Source organism: Guillardia theta (genome assembly GCF_000315625.1).
Source record: "Guillardia theta CCMP2712 unplaced genomic scaffold GUITHscaffold_88, whole genome shotgun sequence".
Lineage (NCBI taxonomy): Eukaryota > Cryptophyceae > Pyrenomonadales > Geminigeraceae > Guillardia > Guillardia theta.
The window spans coordinates 91,194-113,355 of record NW_005434586.1 but is presented as its reverse complement, the minus strand read 5'-3'; the positions used below and the strand labels follow the sequence as shown (position 1 = coordinate 113,355).

At 50.2% G+C, this 22,162-nt stretch overlaps 2 protein-coding genes across 2 annotated transcripts; one reads left to right on the top strand and one right to left on the bottom strand.

The window, feature by feature from the left end:
• Positions 1–1,303: 1,303 nt before the first annotated feature.
• GUITHDRAFT_115779 (hypothetical protein) lies at positions 1,304–1,960 on the top strand (the record flags this gene model as incomplete). Its single annotated transcript, XM_005824939.1, has 3 exons — positions 1,304–1,426; positions 1,617–1,760; positions 1,919–1,960. 3 exons carry the CDS (start codon positions 1,304–1,306, stop codon positions 1,958–1,960), a joined length of 309 nt encoding a protein of 102 aa, XP_005824996.1.
• A 19-nt stretch (positions 1,961–1,979) lies between these two features.
• Positions 1,980–4,128, bottom strand: GUITHDRAFT_154792 (hypothetical protein). Its single transcript, XM_005824938.1, has 2 exons — positions 3,058–4,128; positions 1,980–3,034 (listed from the first exon to the last, which is right to left on the bottom strand). Exons 1-2 carry the CDS (start codon positions 4,078–4,080, stop codon positions 2,057–2,059), a joined length of 2,001 nt encoding a protein of 666 aa, XP_005824995.1. The 5' UTR covers positions 4,081–4,128; the 3' UTR covers positions 1,980–2,056.
• Positions 4,129–22,162: the final 18,034 nt, after the last annotated feature.

Below are 22,162 nucleotides of genomic sequence, written 5' to 3'. Positions count from 1 at the left end.
GCCGGGCGGGGCGACACTGACATTCCGGATGATCATCGGATCAGTGGCATCGGATCCGCAATGAGCCGTCCTGGCAGTGAACTTCGGAACTGGCACTCACTGAGCCAGTGACTCACTGTCACTGGCATGGCCCGTCACTGGCATGGCATGCCAGTGCCCGGCACAGTGCGGCCGGGCCGCCGGGCCCGCTCCTGACTCCGAGTCGCACGCAGGGGCGGCGGCCGTCACGGCCGCCGCCGTGGGCCGCCGCGCCCCCGGGAGCCGCCACGGTGCCCGGCCTGCCCCGGCAGCCTCCGCCGGACTCCCCCGGGCCGGGTCACAGTGGCTCCCGGGTCACAGTGGCTCCCGGGCCACCGGGGCCCGACGCACGGTGCGCCGCACCGGGCCGGGCCGGGCGTTGGCCCAGCCACGGCGTGACTCAGTGATGGTCGGACCGCCTCGGAGGGGGCAGGCTGGCCCGGGCCGGGCCCACGGTCACGCCAGTGGAAAGCTGCGGGCGCCCGGAGTCCGCCTCGTTATGAAACACACGGTACCGACCAGGGAAAGTAGGGGGTGAAAATAGGTCTTGGAAGGGGTCCATGATAGCAGGTTCATATGTAGAAGGGGGTAGGGGTATTGCATGTCTCTTGGCGTCGGCTCTTCAATGGCAGCTTGTGAGTTTCATGGCGGCAGGGGAGGTGGCGCAACGAGATCCATGCAGCCATTGTGCTCTGTTGATGAAAGATTGCGCTTCCCTTCCTGTTCCTGCACTTTCACATGCTCTCTTACGGTTCCTGCTACTCCGCTTCCTCCTCATCTTCTTACACGCTCCAGCCCTCCTCGGGTTTTCTCGTACTCTCCTCCTTCGGCTCGACCCTCCATAATTTTTTTTCTTTGACCGATCTCTCTTTCTCATGAAGATAGTTATGTTCCATGTCGCTTCTCTTTTCTTCTTTGTGCACTTCATCTTCTCACTCTTGTCCAAGTGCTTGTTTGAACATGACATGCCTTCTTTTGTTTCAATGTTTCTTATCCCATTTTTCCTGTGCGCCTTGTCTCGGTGACAAATGGATTCTTTACTGTTCTCTTCCTTTCTTTACTCTTCTTTCTACTCCGTGAGGGTCTTCCGTCTCAACGCACTTCTCTTCTTCTTTCCTGGTCTCATGACTTTTCACGAATCTCCTCTGTTCCTGGCAAGTTGTCGCTCTGGCTGACTGGCCCATTCGATGTAGACGGCACCTTTGAAAGGGGGGCGGGGCCGAGCAGGGCGAGGACGCACTTGTCGTATGCTCTCCTCGCAGTCGTTGCGTTAGCGTTGGTCGTCATGACCAGACTCATGTTCTCGAACGAACAAGCAGTTCCGGCTGTACGCCAGCAGAGGCGTCAGATCCGCCAGTCCCTGGCATGGAGCGGGTTCACTTACCAGATGCAGGAGGAGGCGGACAAGGTGAGTGAGCGGGGAGGAGGAGGAAGTGGTGGAGGTGGAGGAGGAGGAGGAAATGCTGGTGGTGGTGGTGGAGGAGGAGGAGGAGGTGGTGGTGGTGGTGGTGGAGGAGGAGGAGGAGGAGGTGGTGGTGGTGGTGGAGGAGGAAGTGGTGGTGGTGATGGTTGTGGTGGTGGAGTCACATGGATGGCAGGCCCTGCGGTTGTGCAAAGTTGGTCTCATGGGACCGGGACAGCATTGTGCCACCCACGTGATCCCTACCGACCTCACCATGTGGACCCACAGCGATGCCGGTCAGCCGGAGTGGGAGGAGAGTCAGCGTGTGTTGGACGTGCAGGTAAGCCAAGGGTACAAAGAAGTTGGGGGGGCGGCGGGGGAGAGAGGAGGGGTGTCGCGGGGGGTGGGAGAGGAGGATGAGGATGAGACAGAGGATGAGGGAGGGTGATGAGGGAGGGTGGATGGTAAGGCTGGTTGCAGTCGAGCGTTGTGCCCCAGGGCCCAGAGATCGGAACACCTGGAGACTTCGGCGATCGGTAGAGATCGGTTGCACCAGCAGCAGACTACATTAGCTTTACTATCAAAAACTGTACCAACTAGGAACATCGCTGTCCCTTCGAGCTTGTGTCTTCACTTTCACACTGAAGCGATCGCGCCCTCGTTGCTGGATGATTTTCCTTCAGAGGAAGTTGAAGTTGACTTGTCTTGCTCTGTGCCTGCGTCCTTCTTTCTGTTCGAGCCTGACGACAAGACCACCTCATGGCTCTTCTTCCTCCTGATCATCTCTTTCTTCCGCTCCATGAAGCTTGGCAGTGCAGAGGCTGCTCTCCCTTGGCTTATTGCCATCATCTTGCGCTGGCGCTGCTGCATGAAGCCTCCTGGCACTTCAACTTGGGCATCTTCTTCCACCTTGGCCTTCTTGAGCGACGTCGGCATGCGTTCACCCGCCTTTGCGAGTTTGTTCATGTCGACGTGATCGTGAAAAGTCTCGGCAACATTCCGGAAGGACTTGTCGGAGCTGATCTTTTGCTTGAGCCTCTCCAGCCGTTGGAACGTCTTCATCACCACCGGGTCTGAGGGGCAGGTGTCCGAGATCGCCTCGAACTTTGACGTAGTCAAGAAGGCGGTTACCGAAGGAATCTCCAGCTCCTTCCCAGCTACAAGCTGAATGGCCCTGGAGCCTTCATCCTTGCCAACCTCTGGCACATTGTGATCCTCAGGATGCGAATGAGTCGTCGAGCTCTCTTCGCTCAGCTCTTGAACCTCGCCTGCTACCTGGCTGCTTGTTTCCAACTCCAACAGCGACCTGTTCACCTCCTTGCTCACCTTCAAGATGTTCCGATGCTTCCTTGACACGTGCCTCCACGACAGGAACGTGAACATGAGCAGGAAGCAGCAGATGATTGGAAGACCAGCATAGAAGAAGAGCTGCAACGATCGGCTCAAGCTTTGCACTACCACAACCTCCTTGTTACAGAACTTCCCGTCCGAGTTTTCCCATCCCAAGTCGCAGGCGCAGGTCAGGGTTCCGTTCACAGTCTCGCACCTCCCATGAGAGCTGCAGTCTATCGTCTGAGTCGCTCCGAGCGAGGACGAGCCGCTCGTGGCCCGGGGCTGCAGTACTGGTTGCACATCACCCCGAACCAGGGGCAGGTGGTCAAGACCTGGCCGTCGGGGCTGGTGTAGCTGATCTCGTACTTGTTGTCCGAGCAGCAGACACACTGCGGCGACCCCTGGCACTGCCCATGCCCCGAGCAAGCCTTGTCCAGCTTCACTCCCGCATCGTACATGTTCGGGATGCCGTTGCAACCCGAGCACGTTGAGTTGTCGCCGTTACAGACCCCGCAGGCGTCCAAGACTGCCGAGCCCAGGGGGACCCCGAAGCAGTCCAGCTTGCTCTTCACGATGGTGAAGTACCCTGTGTAGGAGGAGGAGCACTCGATGAAGTACGAGCACGTGACCGCGCTCGAGGTGTTGGCGCACATCCTCTTGGTCGCAGTGAAGCCCCTGCTCTGCGTCACCCCGAAGGTCGACCAGCTGAGGGTCGAGGGATTCCACCGCAAGCACGCAGGCGCAAACTCCTTGCTCTCGAGCATCGAGACTGCCAGAGCCTCACTCATGGGCAATCGAATGATGTAAGACACGTCCTCCACTGCGACTGCTGGCCTCTTGGTGACATGAACGACTGCCGTCCCGTTGAGGATGGCTCGAGAGTCGAGGAGCTGGAAGGGGTCGCCGGGGAACATGCCCAGCTCCACCTCGTAGACGTCCGACGAGAGCGAAGGAAACATGTTCTGCTGGACTATGGTAAAGCCGAAGGCAACCTCTACACTCGAAGGGTACTGGCACTGGCTATCGACACAGCATTGCTGACTGGACAGGCAGCAGGTGGCGACATCGCGCGCAGTGATACACGGTTGGAAGGCAGCCCTGCTGTCAAGAGAAGCTGCAAAGTCACCCGTCTGCATATCCAGCCCCTGGAGCACCCAGACCTCCGCGTAGAAGTATCCCGGGATGGACACGTTGCCAGGAGGTGAACCAGGGAAGAGATCGGCAACGCTGAGGATGGAGCTCTGCACGACCAACCCGTTGAGGTTCGTCAGCAGTCGCTGCTGCTGGGTGCTGAGAGCCCCGGCTCTCCTGCTCAGCTGCAAGCTCATGTACGCGGGGTGAAGAAACCGCACGGATGTCTTCTGGTTCGCCTGGAGAATGACTCCGAAAAGAAGCGCGAGGGAGCGACCTTGACTGGAGATGAAGGTGGAGAAGGAGCTATCGGCAGAGGAGAGGACCAGGGCTGAGGTCATGTTGTTCACGAGGTTCGAGGTGATGGACAACCCGTTCGCATCGAGTTGCGCGCCGTTGGATGTGAAGAGGCCGAGGATGGTAGAGATCTGTGGAGAGAGCAAGATAGAATTGGATCGCATCCATGAGTTCTGTAGTATGTTGAGGCATGCGTTCAAGTGAGGCTGACTTTGGGGACTCGAAGCAATTGCAGACAGCACGACCAAGTTCGATTGCACGTTGTCCATGTTGAGACTGCTTCCAAGGAATTTTTCGATGAATTGAGCTTGAGCGGCCGACGTCGCCGCCTCCACCTGCACGGAAGCAGACAACGATGACGAGGTACAAGACGGCAGAGTCCCGCACTGAGCGTGAACAGTGACGGTCAAGTTTCCTGAAGGGAAGACTGTTTTGACTACCCTCTGAGAAGATGCCGAGGAGATCGGGACTACACAGAAAGAGTTGCTGCAGTTCTGAAAGCTGTAGGAGAAGTAGAAGAACATTGATGTGCAACTCCCGGCCCAGCCGCTGGTCTCAATGGTGAATTCCGTCTCGAGCGACTTGCCGGCGGTGGGAGTCACGATCAATTCACCCCCACTCGGCTGTTGGTACGCCTGGAAGTTCAGGCTTGCACTGACGACGTTGCCTCCACTGTCGATCACGTCGAACACCATGGTGAAGATCTGAGAGCCTTTGAGCACACAGGGCTTGATGACGAGGTATGCAAAGCAGGAGCAAAGCTGATGAGTGGTGAGAGAACAAGTCGTCTGGCATTGGCAAGAAGTCAAAGGCTCCAAGAGCGTGTTGGGAGCGACCACCTCCTTTGCCCCCTGCACGTTGGCTGGGTTGCACCAATCGCTCTCGGTTTGACACCCTGACGAGCCTCCTCGCAACATGTTCCAAGTCATCGTCTGTACTGAGTTCACTGCCTCGTCGCACTTTCCACTGCATGTAATGCCGACGGTGGCATTGAACACAACCTGTTGGTTTGGATCCAACATGTTGATCGAAATGGGAGTCAACATTTGAGGAAGGTTTCCAGCCACCGTCTTTGAGTTTGACATCAAGGCAAGGTTGACAGACGGGAGCGATACAAGCTCCCTGTAAACCACTACTTGGATAGCGGTGTAAGCTGTGGACGCTTTGATGTCTGTTTCATCTGGCAAGCATCCGCCTACTGGTGCCGTAACTTGTGTCAGGCATACATAGTTCAAGGGCACCACCTTGACGTTGACCGTGTATGTGGCGTTGATGGATCGAAGCTTGTCCGGTAGAAACTCAAAGGAGGACCCCAAGACGTTGTACGAGGAGGTATCGCATTTGCTGACTTGTGTTGGTTGTGTGCTAGGATGGTATCTACACTCCCACGTGAATTTTAGGCCCGACTTTGCGTATGCGCTCAAAGGTTGGAAAGCCAAGTTTGTAGACTTGGAAGCATCCAGCAAGATGGGCGTGCTGGAAGCACAAGAGGCATTCGCCTGGAGCGGCACCGTCTTGTCCCCTCCCACCAGCACTGCGTTAGCTCGATCCACACCAGTCTGCAAGGTAACGAAGGTGCTGGCATGAAACCCTTCAATCTCAACAGCAGCTTCCAACTTGTACTGAGTGTTTGGCAGGAAGAAGTATTTCCCTACCATCACCTGCGAGCCAGCTATGTACTCCGATGGTAACTGCACTTCAAGCTTGCTAGATTCATCGTACAAGCTCCAGCTAAAGTTGTAATTGCTGTAAACCAGACTGGAATTCTCGCAGAATTTGAACGAGTATGTCACACTGGCTGAAAAATACTCCCAGATATCGAAGGTTTTAGCGGATGTTTGCAAGGAGAGAGTAGGGGTGGAGATGTTGGTCTTTTCAAACTCAAATGTTGAAATGCTCTGCTGCCCAACCCAGTTTGTCAGTGACAGGTTGACTTGGTAAACCCCAGGCGGGAAGAAAGTCTCCCAGAAAGACGAGGACATATCTAGAGCTGGCGTGACGTTGAGTATCATCCCACCGCTGTATGAGTTGGCATACTCGGCAAACGACAAGTTGTTCCACAGTGTGTCGTTCACGGACGCGTTCAGGTACGACACATTCCATAGAATGTCCTTCCAGCCCCGTCCGGCACTTCCAGTCGACATGGTCCCATCGAGGTAAAGAGAGTCGCAGATCCCGATCACCTGCCGACGTGTTAAATCGATCTTGTTGGCTCCCCCATCTTACCTTCGGGCCGGATATGAGCGGGACCGGGATAGGCTTGTAGTTCTCGAACTGATAAGCGTTGATGGAGGCATTGCTGCTAGTGAGGGTCGCATTCGAAATCTGCCACAAACATAACGTGTCAAGATTGAGATGTCAAAGACGCGCAGGTACCTGCAACAGAATAGAGCGATCATTTCCACTCGTGCTGATAGGTATCAAGAGCCATGACATCGCGAAGGTCGTGTACCATGACGATTTCACAGCAAGCCCCACGAACGGTTTGTACGACGGCTGCACCTCAGCACTGACGTTTGTCCATTCGAACAGTTCTGATTGGACTGAATTCCCGCTATTGGATTTATGATTCGCGACAGTGATGTAGAGCTTGGTGGTAGCCTTGCCGTTCAGATCGAGCAAGGTTCTATTGAAGAGCATAAGCTCAAGGCCTCCTTGGGTCCCGACCCTCTGGTGTATCTCATACCTCCTCGCCTCAAAGTCTACTGAGAATATCAGCGAGTCTTGGTCGTACCCAGTCACGTTGCACCCGCTGTAGTAGTTGGCGCACATGATGTAGTCAACCCCAGAGTCGCTGAAGTGAACGAAGTCCCTGATGCCAGTCCCAGGCAAGCGCAGGTAAGGCTGAGGCTCCACGGAAGTGTAGACACCCCCAGGAAGAAAGTACACGATGTCATCCGGCGAATGACCAGGCGGAGAACTTGAAGCTCGTTTCACGATGAAGGTGATATTGTTCAGTTTGTTTAAAGTGTATGGATTGCCTTGTGGATCACAGTATTGGCCTTCTTTTTGACTTGAGAAGACCATGATTTCACCCTGTATTTGAATGACGTTTCCATCCTGTACGTACGAACTGTTTTCGAAAATGCCATCGATTGATATTGTTGAGTAAGTGCTAGGATTGCCTGTGTTGCATGGCTGGAAAAGTGTACCCAAGGAAATGAGTTTCGCCTTGTATCCAACCAGGAAAATGTCCAGGAATGCACTCTTGGAGTACTGGTACGGACAGTCCAACGTTGAGCAGGTTTTGGATCCATGACTATTCGATATTCCGATGTAGAATTGGTTCCCCGAAAAGAAAAAGCGAGCCTGACTAGCTGACGTGGAAGGTATCGTGACTTGAAGCTGAAAAAGTCCATCCTGCCAGACTTGAGACCCGGGGTTCTTGGGATCGATCACAAACTGTCCCGGAATCCATTGTGTAAGATAACTTTCTTGTTCGCCAGTTACGAGTAAAAATGAGCTTTGTGCATAATTTTCGAATTTCACTGAAATCGTTTTGTAACAGGGGATGGTGGCAAAGGAGCTGAAGGTGCTTGAGGCAAAGCTTCCTGTACTTTGGCTAAAAATCTGTGCAGACTTTGAGAATGTCAAACCGTCATAGTATTGCGCGACTGCACAGAATCGTTTGGGAGCAGCTATGTCGTAGGGCAGTGAGAAGCATTCGACATCAACAGGCCCAGAGAGTGAGAAGACTTGTCTTTGGATCAACACGAAGGAATACGTGTTGGTAGCATCTGAAGTCATCTCATAAATTACCATCGAGTCGGATGACTGATATGATTTGCACATGTCTGCACCAGTACAGTATCTCAAGACCACCAGGAACTTCTGTCCGTTCTGTTCGAACAGCTTGATTTTGCTGATGTGCTCACCGAACGAGGCCGGCGGACAAGCCCCCGTCTTAGCATCTTTGATGCAGGCCCACTTCACTGCGCTCAGGCGATCGCTTCGGAGAGGCAGGAACCCAACGCTTTCGTTGACAAACCAGCTATGCGAGTTCAAGGTGTATGCTCCCAAGTTGACCATGCTGTCCACCGCCAGCCCCCCCCATGGTCCTTTCACGAACACAAGATCGCTCAGCGTCAGCTCTGCATTCCGCCCGAGCTGTACCTGTATCGTCCTGCTATCCACCCAATCGCAGTACTCGTACCCGCCCTCTCCCAGCATTGAGTTGTTGCACGTCGCCGTTGCACTGGTTTGCGTTGAGCAGATCGAATTATTCTTATACGTCCTCGTAGAAACATTAAACGACAGGACAGATTGCAGAATTTGATTACAAGAGCCAATGGAGGAGAAGAGGGGTTGAGTGGTGTATCGATCGATGACGATGTACAAAGCATCCCACGTCTCGGTGAATCGCACTGAAGTCAGACGTGGCGGCGAAGGCAAGACGTCAAACAAGGAGGATACTCCTGTGACAGAGCTGCCCACGGTTGAGCTGTTGGGGAAGTAACTCATTTCAAGTTGAAAGTTTTTACCAGGGCAATTGATGCTTATCAACGGAAACCTGGCCACACCATTCGACAAACTGCTGCTGGGAATTCCAGACAACTCCGCGCCCACATTGCTAGGACTTGACCTCAGCGAAATCTGTGCGAGGCCTTGACTCGTCCTGTTTGGATTGCCAAACTTGTCTGCCATCTGAAACTCTGGGATAGAATCAGGAGCAAAGGAGCTGGTGGTAGAAGACAGAGATCGGTCGATCTGGTCAGCAACGGAGTTCGCGTAGGGCTTCAGAATCAGCAGCATCGCTACGTCTCCAGCAGTCACAGGAAACACTTCGCTTAGCCCTGGAGACTCAGGCCGAGCGTACGCGAAGGTTGGGTTTCTGGCATAGGGGTACCCGTACTTGTAGCATGACCTCGGGCACCTGGTGGTGGGATAGCTCGGAGCGTCGGGAGCCAGCGTCTGATTCACGCAGAGACTCTCGCAGAGAGCTGCTTCGGGATGTTCGTTGCCGCTCGGGTCCTTCCACAGCAGAGGTGTGAAAGTGCCGAGGTACAACCAGGTGCCGTCGTTGATGAAGCTGATCCTTGGGGTCCTCACGTCCTTCCAATCCCAGGAGACGCTGTACAGCAGGGGCTGGATCACGTTGCTGCCCTGATCTCCCGGTGGGATGATGCACTGGAACCTGTAACCCCTCTTGGGTACACTGCAAAACAGGTTGTTAAACGTGGCTACCCCGCTCTCGGTCCAAGCCACGGGAAGGCCCATTGGGAGACCCCTTGTCTGGCATGCTGAGCAGACATCAAAGCTTACATTCCCAGTAGCTTCGTGCAGGGGCACAAGGCACAAGCAGTTCGAACTGCCTCCGGAGCAATGCTCCCGGCCCGGGCAGTCGAAGGCTCCTCGTTCAACTTGCTGTGAGACCGGGTTGACATAGGTGTACTGCTGCGTCCAGTGGGTTGCGTTGTAGGACTGGAAGTACCTCTGAGCAGTCAAGCAGGTCCTGCAGTATCGTTTCTCCTGCGAGGACGGGCACCACTTGTAGTTGGTCACCGTGTCTCTCATGGCGATGGAGTAAGGAGAGGTCGACGTGCCAGGACAACCCACCAGGGGTCCACCTTGTGAAGGGCAACCCAGCTCATCGTCAGTCCTGCTCAGATTTTCAAACGGCGAGGTCGAGAAGACTTCGTCCACATAGAGACCGATCGGATACGCCCCTGGAGTGTTGGGAGGCCACCCCACGTACTGGGAGGTGTTGGGAACCTTTTCGAGGGGGGCAGTGTAGTACTTTTGCGTGGCTTGAGCGGCGTCGTACTGATCGCGATCGCCGTCGCGGATCAGAAGCCCGATCCTCATCTTAGAGTCGCTCGCCACGTTGCCGTAAAAGTCTGTCACCAGGCACCTCGGAGGCGGGTCGAAGGGTTTGCCCGCTCCCGTCCCCGACCTCTGATATGCCAACGTCGGCCCAAAATCGTTGACTACATAGAAGGGATCAGAGTTGATCACATGGAAAACCAGCGTAGAGTATTGGTTCTGCGACATCATCAACTGAGCCATCACCAACTTCTGACCATAAGCCAACTGATTCGCGAATTGTTCAGAGCTCCTGTTGATTGAAAGTTGAACACTGTTTTGCAAGACTGCAAGAAATTCATGCATTCCCGTCCTCTTGATTTGAAGGTCTGTAAAAGTGACTATTCCCCTAGTAAGGTTTGAACGCATGTTACCACACATAAATGTACAGCCTTGTTTACAGTAATACGAACAGGCCTGCAGTGATTCTTTGTATATGCCATGACTTGAGTTTATTCTCTTTACGTTCGAGAAGTCACATCGGAATGGACAACGCGGTCCAGGGCAATAATCTTGAATCGTATCAGGACAACTGTCGCAAGAACGAATTTGTGAGGATAAATTACAATCATTGGAAAAGAGTGAAACGTTGCTGTGTTGGAGCACAGCTTGAGCATTGACAGTGGGCACAAAGTTCTGAAACTCATCGATGATCACCGCAGACACATCAAACGTGGTTCCAGCTTTCAAGGCGTTCGGAGCAATCGTGGTAAAAAAGAGCTTGTAATTCGAAGAAGAAAGACTCGGATACGAGTTGAAGAAATTTGAATTCCCAACCACCTGACGAAACGAGAATTGAAGGAACAAGCCGACCCCGGCTTCAAACACGGTAAGTTTATTGAAAACAGCGATGCCATCATTGATCTTCACAGCGTTGGTGGTTCCGACGCGATCGGCACTCGAGAAATTGAACCGATTAACTCTTTCAACAAACCTGCGCGTCGCTGCTGCACCCTGGTCACACAGGTATTGGAATGGGTTCGTGCAGAATTGTTGCGGCCTACAGTAAGAGATGTTTGTCACGCTGACTTCTCCCGGTGTGAATGGATTCCCCTTGGATATGATCTCGAACTGTCCTCCAACATAACCTGTCCTGCAAACGCAGTAGTACGAGGCTGTCGTGAACTCATAGTAGTTCATGTATCCATCTCCGTTGAGATCAAACTGACTGAAGAGCGCATCGTACACTGAGCTCTGCACGAATAGCTGTAACACCACCTGCAGCAATTGTATGAAAGATGCTCTTGTCATGACAAGGACTGGAAGAAGACTCTGTGTGATTTGCAGCGAAGAGTATTGTGTCCAGAGGAGTTCAACGTCGTTGGTTGGGATGTACAAGGTCTTGGAATCTGAAGGACATTGAGCTCCAATGCCCCCCCTCAACAAGAAAGACATCCCAACTCCCGTAAAATGCACCGGGTTTCGGTCAGAGTCGATGAGCTGTGCCACGACGCTGCTGTTCATGGTCACACCAGCGAATGAGTCTGAGGGTTGAACGAGAGTTCGGATGAAGGTGATAGGACCGTAGACTTGAAACGAGGGAGACAGCACGCTCTGTCCAGTCAGTGGAGTGACTTTTCCGCAGCAAGAGAGGACCGTAAATTTCAATCTCATCCCTTGCACAGGGACAAGGATCTTAAGGTCTGTGAAGTTAGCCGTGCCGTTGACCACCTTCACACTCAGATTTCCCGTGAGGATTGACTCCAAGCTTGTGCCGGTGAGACCAAACGCGCCTGGAGTCACTGAAACTCGCACGACATAATCCTCGATCCCTGAGACCAGGTTGTTCTGACTGTCGCGGAACTCAACTGAGGGTTGGTCCAGCAGGAACTCACCCGCATTTGCGCTTCGAAATCCCATGCATCGCGAAGCGACCCAGACACAATTCTGGTTGCACAAAGTCGCATTGGTTATTCCATAGCACGATTCATTCGGTCCTGGCTTGACATAGAAATTCGTGGCAGTTGGTTGCAGGGTAATGTTCGACTGATTGGACAGGGTTTGGGACTGATTCATGCAGTCATTCTCAACAGGGACGTCAAACGAGCCTGGAGCGCTTAGGAGCTTGAACTGAAGCACGTACTGACCAGTGGCAGCGAAGGTGTAGACATCAGTAAACTGAACGATACCAGTGCAAGTAGAGGATATGGTCTGACCAGACATGCTCGAACAGTTACAAGCAGCGGGGTCCAAGCAATGGAGGAGTATCTGCACCGCAAAACACTTGCCGACCGCTGTGTTCCCATACATGTCTATCAAACGGACTGCTGGGAAGGGCTTGATCACCTCTCCTTGATACATGGTCGTGGGTGCCACTAAGATTGGCAACGCATTGACGATTGGCTTGCCATAGACCGGAAACGCTACCACACTGGTCGCTGTGAAACTCAGCCCTCCGGGCACTGTAGCACTGAATGAAAGGAGAATCGCCGGGCCAGAAGCTGTAATATAGGCTCCGGCAAACGCGAAATAGCCGTTGGAGACCTTGCCAATGACCACGCCCCCAACACTGATCGACGTTGAATTGGGAGGAGGTGATTGAGCAGACATGGTGACCGTGACCCCCGTGGTGTTTTTGTATAAGTTTCCAAAGTTGTCGATGAGGTACACGATGGGAGTGGAGGGTCCATTCAGCTCCGCACCGGCTATGATCCTCCCGTCGGGCGAGGGAGTTTGAAAGATTGAGATCGCAGCTGGCGGACCCGCCAAGACATTGAAAGGCTGGCCATCCACTTGCAGCCCGTAGGAAGACTGTGTGATCATTTGCTTGAAGGTGAGAATGTAATTGTCGAACGCTTTGTCCACCGCCAGGCAGCTGAAATATGCTACGCCTTTCTGCATCTCCACCACAATTGATGCATATATCTCCGTTTTCTTGTCTGGCCGCAACAGCTTACCACAGAGTGGGTTGTTTGACAGACCAGAATTCAATGTACAATCGTTGCTTTTGACTGAAACTTGTACCAGGAATGAAGCGTTCTGAACGACATTCCCGTAGGTGTCGTATGCTACAATTATGTTTGTGAAAGGCACTCCAGCCGTCGCAACAGACACTTCCTGGGAGACTCTGAGAGACACCATAGGACCGGCATCGACAATGATGGGTATGGGGTTGCTGCTTAAATCAGTTGAAACTGACATGCCGCAACCAGCGCCGGAGCAGAAAGTCAACGAGAAGTTCCCGCTTGTCAATAAGGTCAACGAATCGAAATAAGCAACAGAGCTGGCAAAGGGCTGCTCACCAGTGCTCCTCGGGAACACTCCCGAATTAATTATGCACAGCGCTGCAAACTGTGGGCATGACGTCACATTGGTGAAAATACCTTTGACAACACGGTGGGTTGTGTAGAGAGATGAAAGTGTCTGCACGTTCGATGACAGTGATACTGACACTCGGAATGGTTGCCCAGCAACCACACGGCTGGCAGACATGAGAGAAGCGTGTAAACGTCTTGCTGTAAAATCGACATACATCGTGTTCGTCAGATTGGTGATGATCGATGTCTGTCGAGCATTTACAAGTTTGAAAAACAAATTGAGATAATATGCTCCGCTGATGTATTGAATGGTCAAATCAGTGTATTGGGCAAAACCGCCAGACGAATCAAGCTTGGTTGTACCGTTGAGCTTGATGGGAACAGAAAGAGTGCTTGGCAAGTAAGCTTCAACACTAGACTTGGATATCTTTGCCAAGCTTTTGTTGGCAAAATAAAAGCCAATCAAAGGTTGTACGAGTAAGGGCTCATTTCCGGGAAAGTTGATTGAAATTGGATTGTAGCTAAGAACTGCAATTGATTTGACTGGTGGACCCACAACGAAAGGTTGCGAAAGATTTGTAATTGAAAAGTTTAACAGCTCAAATTTCAACTGAACCACCATTTCAGTATCCAGATCGAAAAATATCTGAGAGAAATTGGCGATGCCGTTCGAAGTATCTACCATGTAGGTTCCATTGACAGGTCTGAAGGTAGAGTTCTTGGTACCCGAAGCATTGGAGTACGCCAAGACCGTAAAATTCGAGGTGATGGTGTTGTCATATGCGTCAGTTACCCGAACGGCAATGGAGAAGTATTCATCCTGAAGAACATCCCTGGGTTTGAATGGTATCCCATCGAAGGGACTCACGCTATATGGATCACTAACAATCAACCTATACCCCTCAGCTTCGTTCGGACTGACCGTGATGACAAGGGAAGTGCACACGCTCGCGATTGGTGAGGTGCAGATGGAAACATTGTACCTCCCCACCATGGTGAAGTACGTGGCATTGAAGAACGCTCCTCCCTGCTGGGTTTTGACCTGCGTCTGACCATGCAGTTTTCCGAACAAGTAGACAACCGTGGGTCTAGAGGTTTTTGGTGGAGCATAACAAGGAGCATTGGATATCAAACAGTTCATGGAGGTGCGGTCCAGGAGATAAGTGACAGATCTGCAGCTCTCTGAGTTCATACAATTTGTGATGCATTCCGTTTGTGAATACGTGCTATAACAGAAGGGAGTAGCATAGCCATTGTCCTGGCAAATCGTACCTCCACAGACATAGTTGCTCAGGGTCTTGTTTGCCGCTTCTAGCAAAGTGAGCTTGATTTCGCTTTCAGGGGAGTCTATCGCATTACCAAAAGAATCGAGCAACTGCACTCTAATCCCTTGATCTCCTAAGTTCACTCCAGCATACGCAGTACTTGGCTGTGAAGTAATGTTCAGGCGTGCCGGTTTTCCAGGTATGACTTTGAAAGAATATTCGGGGAACGTAAAAATGAGCGAACCCACGGTGATGGATAGGTAGCTTTCACCCACAGATGTCAGGTTCAAATCTGTGAACAACGCTTCCCCAGCTTGATTTATGCTTGTCTTGGAAAGAATTGATGTGACATTAGCATTATCATGACGGGTCTTGTTGACCTGCACAAATATTCCTTGCAGCACACTGCTGTCAGATTCAGAGACATCAGCGTGAAAAGCCACAGAAAAAAATTTTCCAGCTTGAATTCCTTGAGACAGAGTTTGAATTGAGTTTGACGTTAAATTAAAATTGATATCTCCAGAGACAACGTATATCCCCGCAGAAGTATTGCTGATACATGGAGCTGACGCTGTTTCTATGAGTATCATACTAGCATGGCGATTTGCGTTATCAAAACAATTGCAATCGATCGAACAACATCCAGAGCTGAAAACAATTGAACTTCTGCTCACTTTGGAAGTGGCAGTCGAAGATTGCACAACGATGTCTTGGAAGGTTGCCACTCCATTCTGGTCAGAAGTGACAAAGGAGCAGTCACTCTCACATGGACTCAGAGTTGCGGTCACCGCATTACACGTGCTGGAGACCTTGTTGCCGTAAGCATCTTGAATCGACACGACCGGTTGCCTGTCTAGCAGTGAACCACTGATCACGACAACGGAGGGCTGCTGTAATATTTTGATGGACTTTCGAGGACCGTTGACAATCGTCAGGTCGATCGCCAGGGTCTCATGGTTGAGGCTGCTCAGCGATACATTCTCTGAGGAGAGCCTAAGGCTGTAGTCGCCTGCTTGATACATCCTGAGGTTCGGGAGCGTCAAGAGCCCCCCCACGCTGAAGTAATCCGCAGATGACACGTTCGCACACTGCTGGTCGGACCCCCTCACGTAAAAATGAACTCGAACTGCGAAAAGTTCGGTCTCAACGAGGTTCCCAAACTTATCAAAGAAGCCAATGACACACCGGTTTACTTGACTGTCAATGGCTCCGTTGAGTTGCTTGTGGTTCAGAAAGATTTTATACCATAGGCCGGGGGGCATCGTGCCATTGTTTGTAAAATGTTTCAAGGACAGAAATACTTTCCCATTTGACGAATCATACGCGAGAATAAGCCCATTCGCTATGCAACCCTGGAACGCATTACATATTTCATTGATTGCATAAGGAGGAATGCTCGTCCGATCTTTGTATACATGAATGTTTGATCCGGCATAGAAGTTGTTCACCCATGATCGCATTCCACTCGTTGGATTACCGGATATGTTTTCGACTGTCAATATAGGATTCTCGGTTATGCTAATGTTCACGCACAGTTGAAGGCATGTGTCGATACCAGAGAAATGTTCTGAGCACACGCTTTTGCAGTAGCTCTCAAGGGTGAAGTTTAATGTTTTGTTGAAGTCGATCAACTGCTGCACGGGACTCGGTTGGAACTGATCTATTTCCTCCCAAGCAGATCCATCTGGGCCACAGATGGCGTTACCAGCCACTGCCGTCAAGTTCTTGGGATAAGCTTGGAGTGAGTTCACCGAGCAAGGTAGTACAGTGAATGGCGGGGTGATGGCACTCGCAATGTCAGTCGTGATACCAAAGATCTGAAGCCTGTATCCCGTCCTCGCATGAAATGCTGTTGGTGAAGCTTGATTGTTAGCGAGAACAATCAATCCGTTTGAGAAAGTGCCATTGTAACTTACGCTGTTTCCAGCCCCAAAGTATATAGAATTAAAAGTTTCATTGAGCGATCCATTGGTAGAGAGCAAGATGAAAATCGGCATGGATTTGTTGATGCGATTCCCAAAGGAATCGACGACACGAATGAGAGGGGTTGGCACCAGCGGACTCCCTGCTATCCCGAATACTGGGTTGGTCGCCACCTGGAACCTCAACTGGCTTCCTGGAAGCACTGAGAACGGGTAGGGACAATCAGTGTAAACAAGCTTGCCGATGAACCCGCAAGTCAAACCGACGCACGCAAAGGATTTGGTGTATATCCTGAGGTAAAACTTCAGCTCGCCAGACACCTCTGCGCTGTTGCGTGTCGAGGCCATGACTGTCAAATTCTTGAAAGCAGCTGTTCCATCCAGCTGGAAAGTTGCATTCCTATTTACCACGAGAAAGGAGTCGCTTGCAAAACAATCCGGAAAAAAGGAACATGACAACTGGAAATCTCTGTATGGCTTCTTGAATACCATAGCATATGCTAAGTTCGTGTAAGAGTTCGATGGCGCATTGTTGGAATCAAACACTCCGATGAGCCTGGGCTGAGGGATGATTGGCCTCCCTGCCGTGAAGACCGAGCCTTCTTTGGGACAGGAACTTGTATCGATGCTCATGTAAGAGTACTCAGATGAGGTCACTTTGAATTCTCGACTGTAAAGATACGTAGACGTTGGGATGGAGCAGGTTGAGTCCGTATATCGGGTAAGCTTCAAGTAGAACAAAACATTGAGAGTCACTCGAACAGTGATGTTTGGAAAGGAAACATATCCTGGCGAGGCACTGCTTACGGCCTCACACACTGTGGAGTTGGACAGAAGGTCATTTCTGTTCTCACACGTGCAGGAAAGGGGAGTACAAGGCGTGGAGTTGGTGGCAGCGACTGGACATGCGATGAGGTCGAGAGACACAGACTGACCGCTGCTGATCAGATTTCCAAGGTCTCCTCGCAAAACCAGGACGGGACCACACCCGGCACTTCCTTGCGGGGGGTTGACATTGGGAGGACACCCTGTGTTCCAGTTGCTGAAGGGAACTCCTTGAGTTTGAACCTGGTAGGGCTGGATCACAATCTTGAACTGATTCCTTATTCCTTCATTCACATCGAACGGAATGGAATATACCGACTGCACACCCGGAGCTGAGACGGTGAACAGTAACACATACCTGTTTCCGATAAGAGCAGCCGATTTGATCAAAAGATTGGCAAAGGTCGCTATTCCTGTCGTACCTGTATAAGAGACATTACTCCCATCTATTCCTGCTACCAACTGATAACTTTGAGATTCAATTTGGCTGGCCAACACCAGGCTCACACGTATGGAGTAGTTGGCAGTCACAAGGAAGTCCTTCTCGTCATAGATACCAACTTGAGGGGTCGACGAGAAGACCTCATTCCATACTGCTGGGTTGTTCGGCTGGGTGACAATCACAAGCTTCGTTGGCGTTCTGACTGCAAACTCGTTGGAATATGCATAGATTCCGGTTTCGATTGCAGTAAATTTTATCTTGTAAGTGTCCAAAGAAGGCCCTACCATGCCAAGATCGGTAAAATTGATGGAGGCATTCTGTAGTGATATAATTTTGTGACCTGTCAGATTTGCTGTCTGCGCATTTAGACTTGCAATGATTCGGTATGGTTGCGATGCATCAGGTGAACTTTCAATCAAGTTACTGTACTTGTCTGTCAATTCCAAGATTGGTTGTTGTGCTAGGAGGAATCCAGATGCTGTAGATCCGGGTTGTTGAGTGATGGAAATATTTGAAATATTCCCTGGGAATACATGAAACTTGACAACAATCTTATCAGGTAAACCGTAAATAAATCCGTTTGATTGTGGTACATAAAATTCAATCGCGTAATATTCCTGTCGGCACAAGTCTGTGCACCTTATGCTCCTTGTCGCAAGATCGACACGCAAATCAGTGAAGTGTGAAATACCGTTAGTTGCCGGCACTGTGGTGGTTCCAAACAAAACGTTCTTGCTCGCAATTCGACTTGGGATATGAGTCAGCATTGATGTGGTTGAATTCAGGAAATTCAAGCGAAGTTGGAAGGAGAAGTTCAAGATGGAAACACTTGGCTGATGACTGAAGGCTTCACCGGCTTTGAATGCTGGAATCGTCAGCCCTTCCTTCACATTGTCAGAGATCCATGAAAAGTTCACCTTTTCAGATGGCCATGACAGGTTCAAATGAACCACGTCTAGACTTTCCACATTGAATAACTGAGATGAGTTCTGTAAGCCGCTGGGCACATGACGGAAAACAAGCCTCAAATTGTTGCCAGGCAACACAAAGAATACGTCCGTGAAGTACACATACCCCTCTTTGCCTGCGAACGGATAACCAGGGGGTTTGGACAGGATTGAGGGATTTGAAGGAATGAAGATATCGTAAGGTCCTATCGAGATGTTCAACAAGTTGTCTTGATAGTCATACACTTTTAAAATCCCGACAGATGTGTTCTGCAATGTTCTATATGTCTTAAAACTTGGATTTGCGAGAAAGTAACCGAATCTCTCGACGGGTTCTGTCATGTACAGTCTGAGCGAAACGACAGATCTGACTTCGAAATCTTGACTGAAAGTGCAGACGAATGTTCTGAAAGATTCAGCTTGTTGACAGTCGCTACTCGATGCAATCTCAGAACCATCTGACTCACAACCTGGCTTCGGGTCAATGAAACCGCTTGGGCATGCGCTGGAAAACTGAATCGAAGACTTGCAAAAATAAGCAACGGTGCGAAATGTTCCATAGGATGTATTCAGATGAACACTCAGGTTTGAGAACTCGGCGATGCCGGTAACAACGCTGTAATTAGAATAAAGAGAGCCGACGATCGAAGCAGATTGCCCCACATTCTCTTGGTGCAACCTCATCCGCAGCGTGACAGGGCAAGAGAAGTTGTTCCCAAACGCATCTTTCACACTGATGTCAATGCTTGCTCGGAAAGGTTCGAAGCCGACACTTGAGCCTGGTTGAGTGAGGAACGTCAAGTTGGTTGGAGCAGCGCTGTGGATGAAGTACTGTCCCAACAGACGAGAGAAAGCCTGACCAGTGTCAAGTACACTGACATTGACGTAGATGGTCACATTCTGATATGCTGTCGTGCTGAGACTAATATTGGAGAAGCTCACCTCCCCGAGCTGGGCCTGCGCGTATGAGTATGCCGGAGACATCACACTCCCATCGCTGTAAAGCTGCAACGTCTTCAAAGCGCACAGCGAACTCAAATGCGTAACTACGTTGTCGAATTGATCACGAAAGACTATAACGAACTTATCTTCAGTCAGAAGCTTCCCAGCAACGGCAAACTTGGGAATCGAAAGGAAAATGATGGAAGAAATGTTTCCAGGAATGATGCTAAAATCATTTGATTTGACAGGTGGAAAATTTGAAACAAAGAAAGTAATCTTCCCACTGGTCGTGACGTTTGTCAGAGGTGAATAAAAATTTGATCCATTCTTTGGAATAATCACTTTCAAGTATTGTACGTTCAGAACACTTGAAACATCGTGAATCTGGGGAACAATGAGCCACTGGCTCGATTCTGAATTGGTGTTATTCGAGATTGTAGAATATTGAACCACCTCCCCATATATTGCTAACAAATGATTGGAGAGAACGATTGCTGTTCCATTTTGATACGAGAAATAAACTTGAGCAATCTTGCTCGTGTTTTGTAAGAGCGTTGGATTTCCATACTTGTCTTGGAAAGAGAAGATGCAATCCATTGATTCACCAGCTATCAGAGGATGAGAAGTATTCACAGAACACTTTTCCAGTTGCAGTCGAGCAGCAGATGAAGGACTCACTTGGAATGGACCCTGACGGCCAGGTGTGATCGAGCACCAGGTTGATGCAGCACTGCTGCAAGGTTTAACATTTGCAGTGGGGCACACTTCAACGGTGTAGTCCATTCTTGTGCTCAAAAACTCCATACCAAATATTAGGCTGCCATTCCGCATTGATACACCTGACGGGGATGCAATACAGTCATACGAAAATGAACAATTTTGAATGAAGTTCAGCTGATCCTGTTTGCTTTGACAAAGCTCAATGGTTTCGAAAGGACAAGGCAATATCTTGAAATATTTCTGTCCGCAACTACTATTCGACAAAGATGTATATACCCAAATATGTGCATGAGCATTGGAGAGAACAAGGTTGTTATACACATCTCGCAGGCGAAACGCCAAAAACAGGAGAGTTTCACCCGCAACAATACTCACGTTTACTGGTGTCTTCGATAGAAGGACAAATTGCTGTTTTGCTGAGGGGGCCACAGTAAATGGATTTGAAAATGCATTTCTTGCCTCTGAAGCGTTACAGTCTGCTATCATGTAGTAGCACACTTTGATAGAATAATCATTGCCTGTTGTGGTAGGACTTGGTACAATGAAACTATTTGTAGAAAAATTGCACTGGGTAGAACCAAGATTATCTGCACTCTCGAACTGAAGATCCTCGACCAGAAGAGTACCGCTCATTAAGAAAAAGTAAAAATTGAGGTAATTAGTGTCATTCTTGCATGATTGACACAAGCTATTACAACATCCAATCTCATTATCATAAGAATCGTACGCAACTACAGAAAATATGATTGAATCACCTGCAGGGACCGTTGTGCTGGCTGTCTTCACTACCATTCTGCTGACATTTGACGGCACCACTCGAAGAGACTGAGTATTTGCAACATTTGGATCTTCTTCCAGCGAGACCGTGATGTTATATTCACCTGCCTCCTTCAACACAAAACTGATTTCTGCGACGCCGCTCTGTGATTGTGTCATGCCTACTAGCTGAGATTGATTCAAGATTGACGCAAACAATGTCACATTGATTGAACTACTTGAGGCTAGGTTTCCAAATTCGTCATACAGAATGGCCCTTGCATAATTCATCGACCCTGCGCATGTCGATTGTGAACTCGAGATATTACTTACTTCGATTCTAGCAACTTTTGCATTGGAAACTGTGAGGACCCCGGATTGAATCGATTCAAACTGCACTTGAAATGTCAAGTAGAGGGTTCCAGCCTGCTGGATGAAAATCTCAGAAAAGACCGCTATGCCATCTTGAGTTGACCAGGTCACTGATGGGCCACCAAGTAGACATGAGCGATCAGTATTCGAAGGGTAAAGACTGCATGCTCCTGCAGTATACGTGATAGATACCGAGACTTTAGCATACACCAAGCAGTTCTGATCCAAAGGAGTTGCTGGGCAAATCTGTACTTCAGGTGGCTTGGAGAATAATTGGCCTGCATACCGAACTTCTGGCTGTTGAGTCAGATTTAATGTGTAATTGTCCAAGATGGAAACAGGACCGTAATACGTTGATAGATTTGGATATGACTGTACGAAGAAACGGAGACATGTAAGGCTGGTATTTCTGTTTTGCATTGTTGCCAACCATGTTCCATCTCGAGAATTGAAGGGAAACTTGCAAAATCCAACCTCGTCTGGAGACACGCAAGACACGACATAATGTTGATAGCTAGAGTTGCAAGCTTCTGGCACAGTGAAAAAGGCGTACAGAGTGTCGTTCATCCACACCTGATTCTTGTATCTATCCTCAGCGTACAAAAAGATATCAGGTCCACTTGCATTAAACAGCCATGTATAATCTTGATAACGCGAGAAAGATATCAATTTTGTCGGATAGCTGGGTATTACAGAGAAAGGATTGCTGACATTATAGAGCTCATCGCCTGC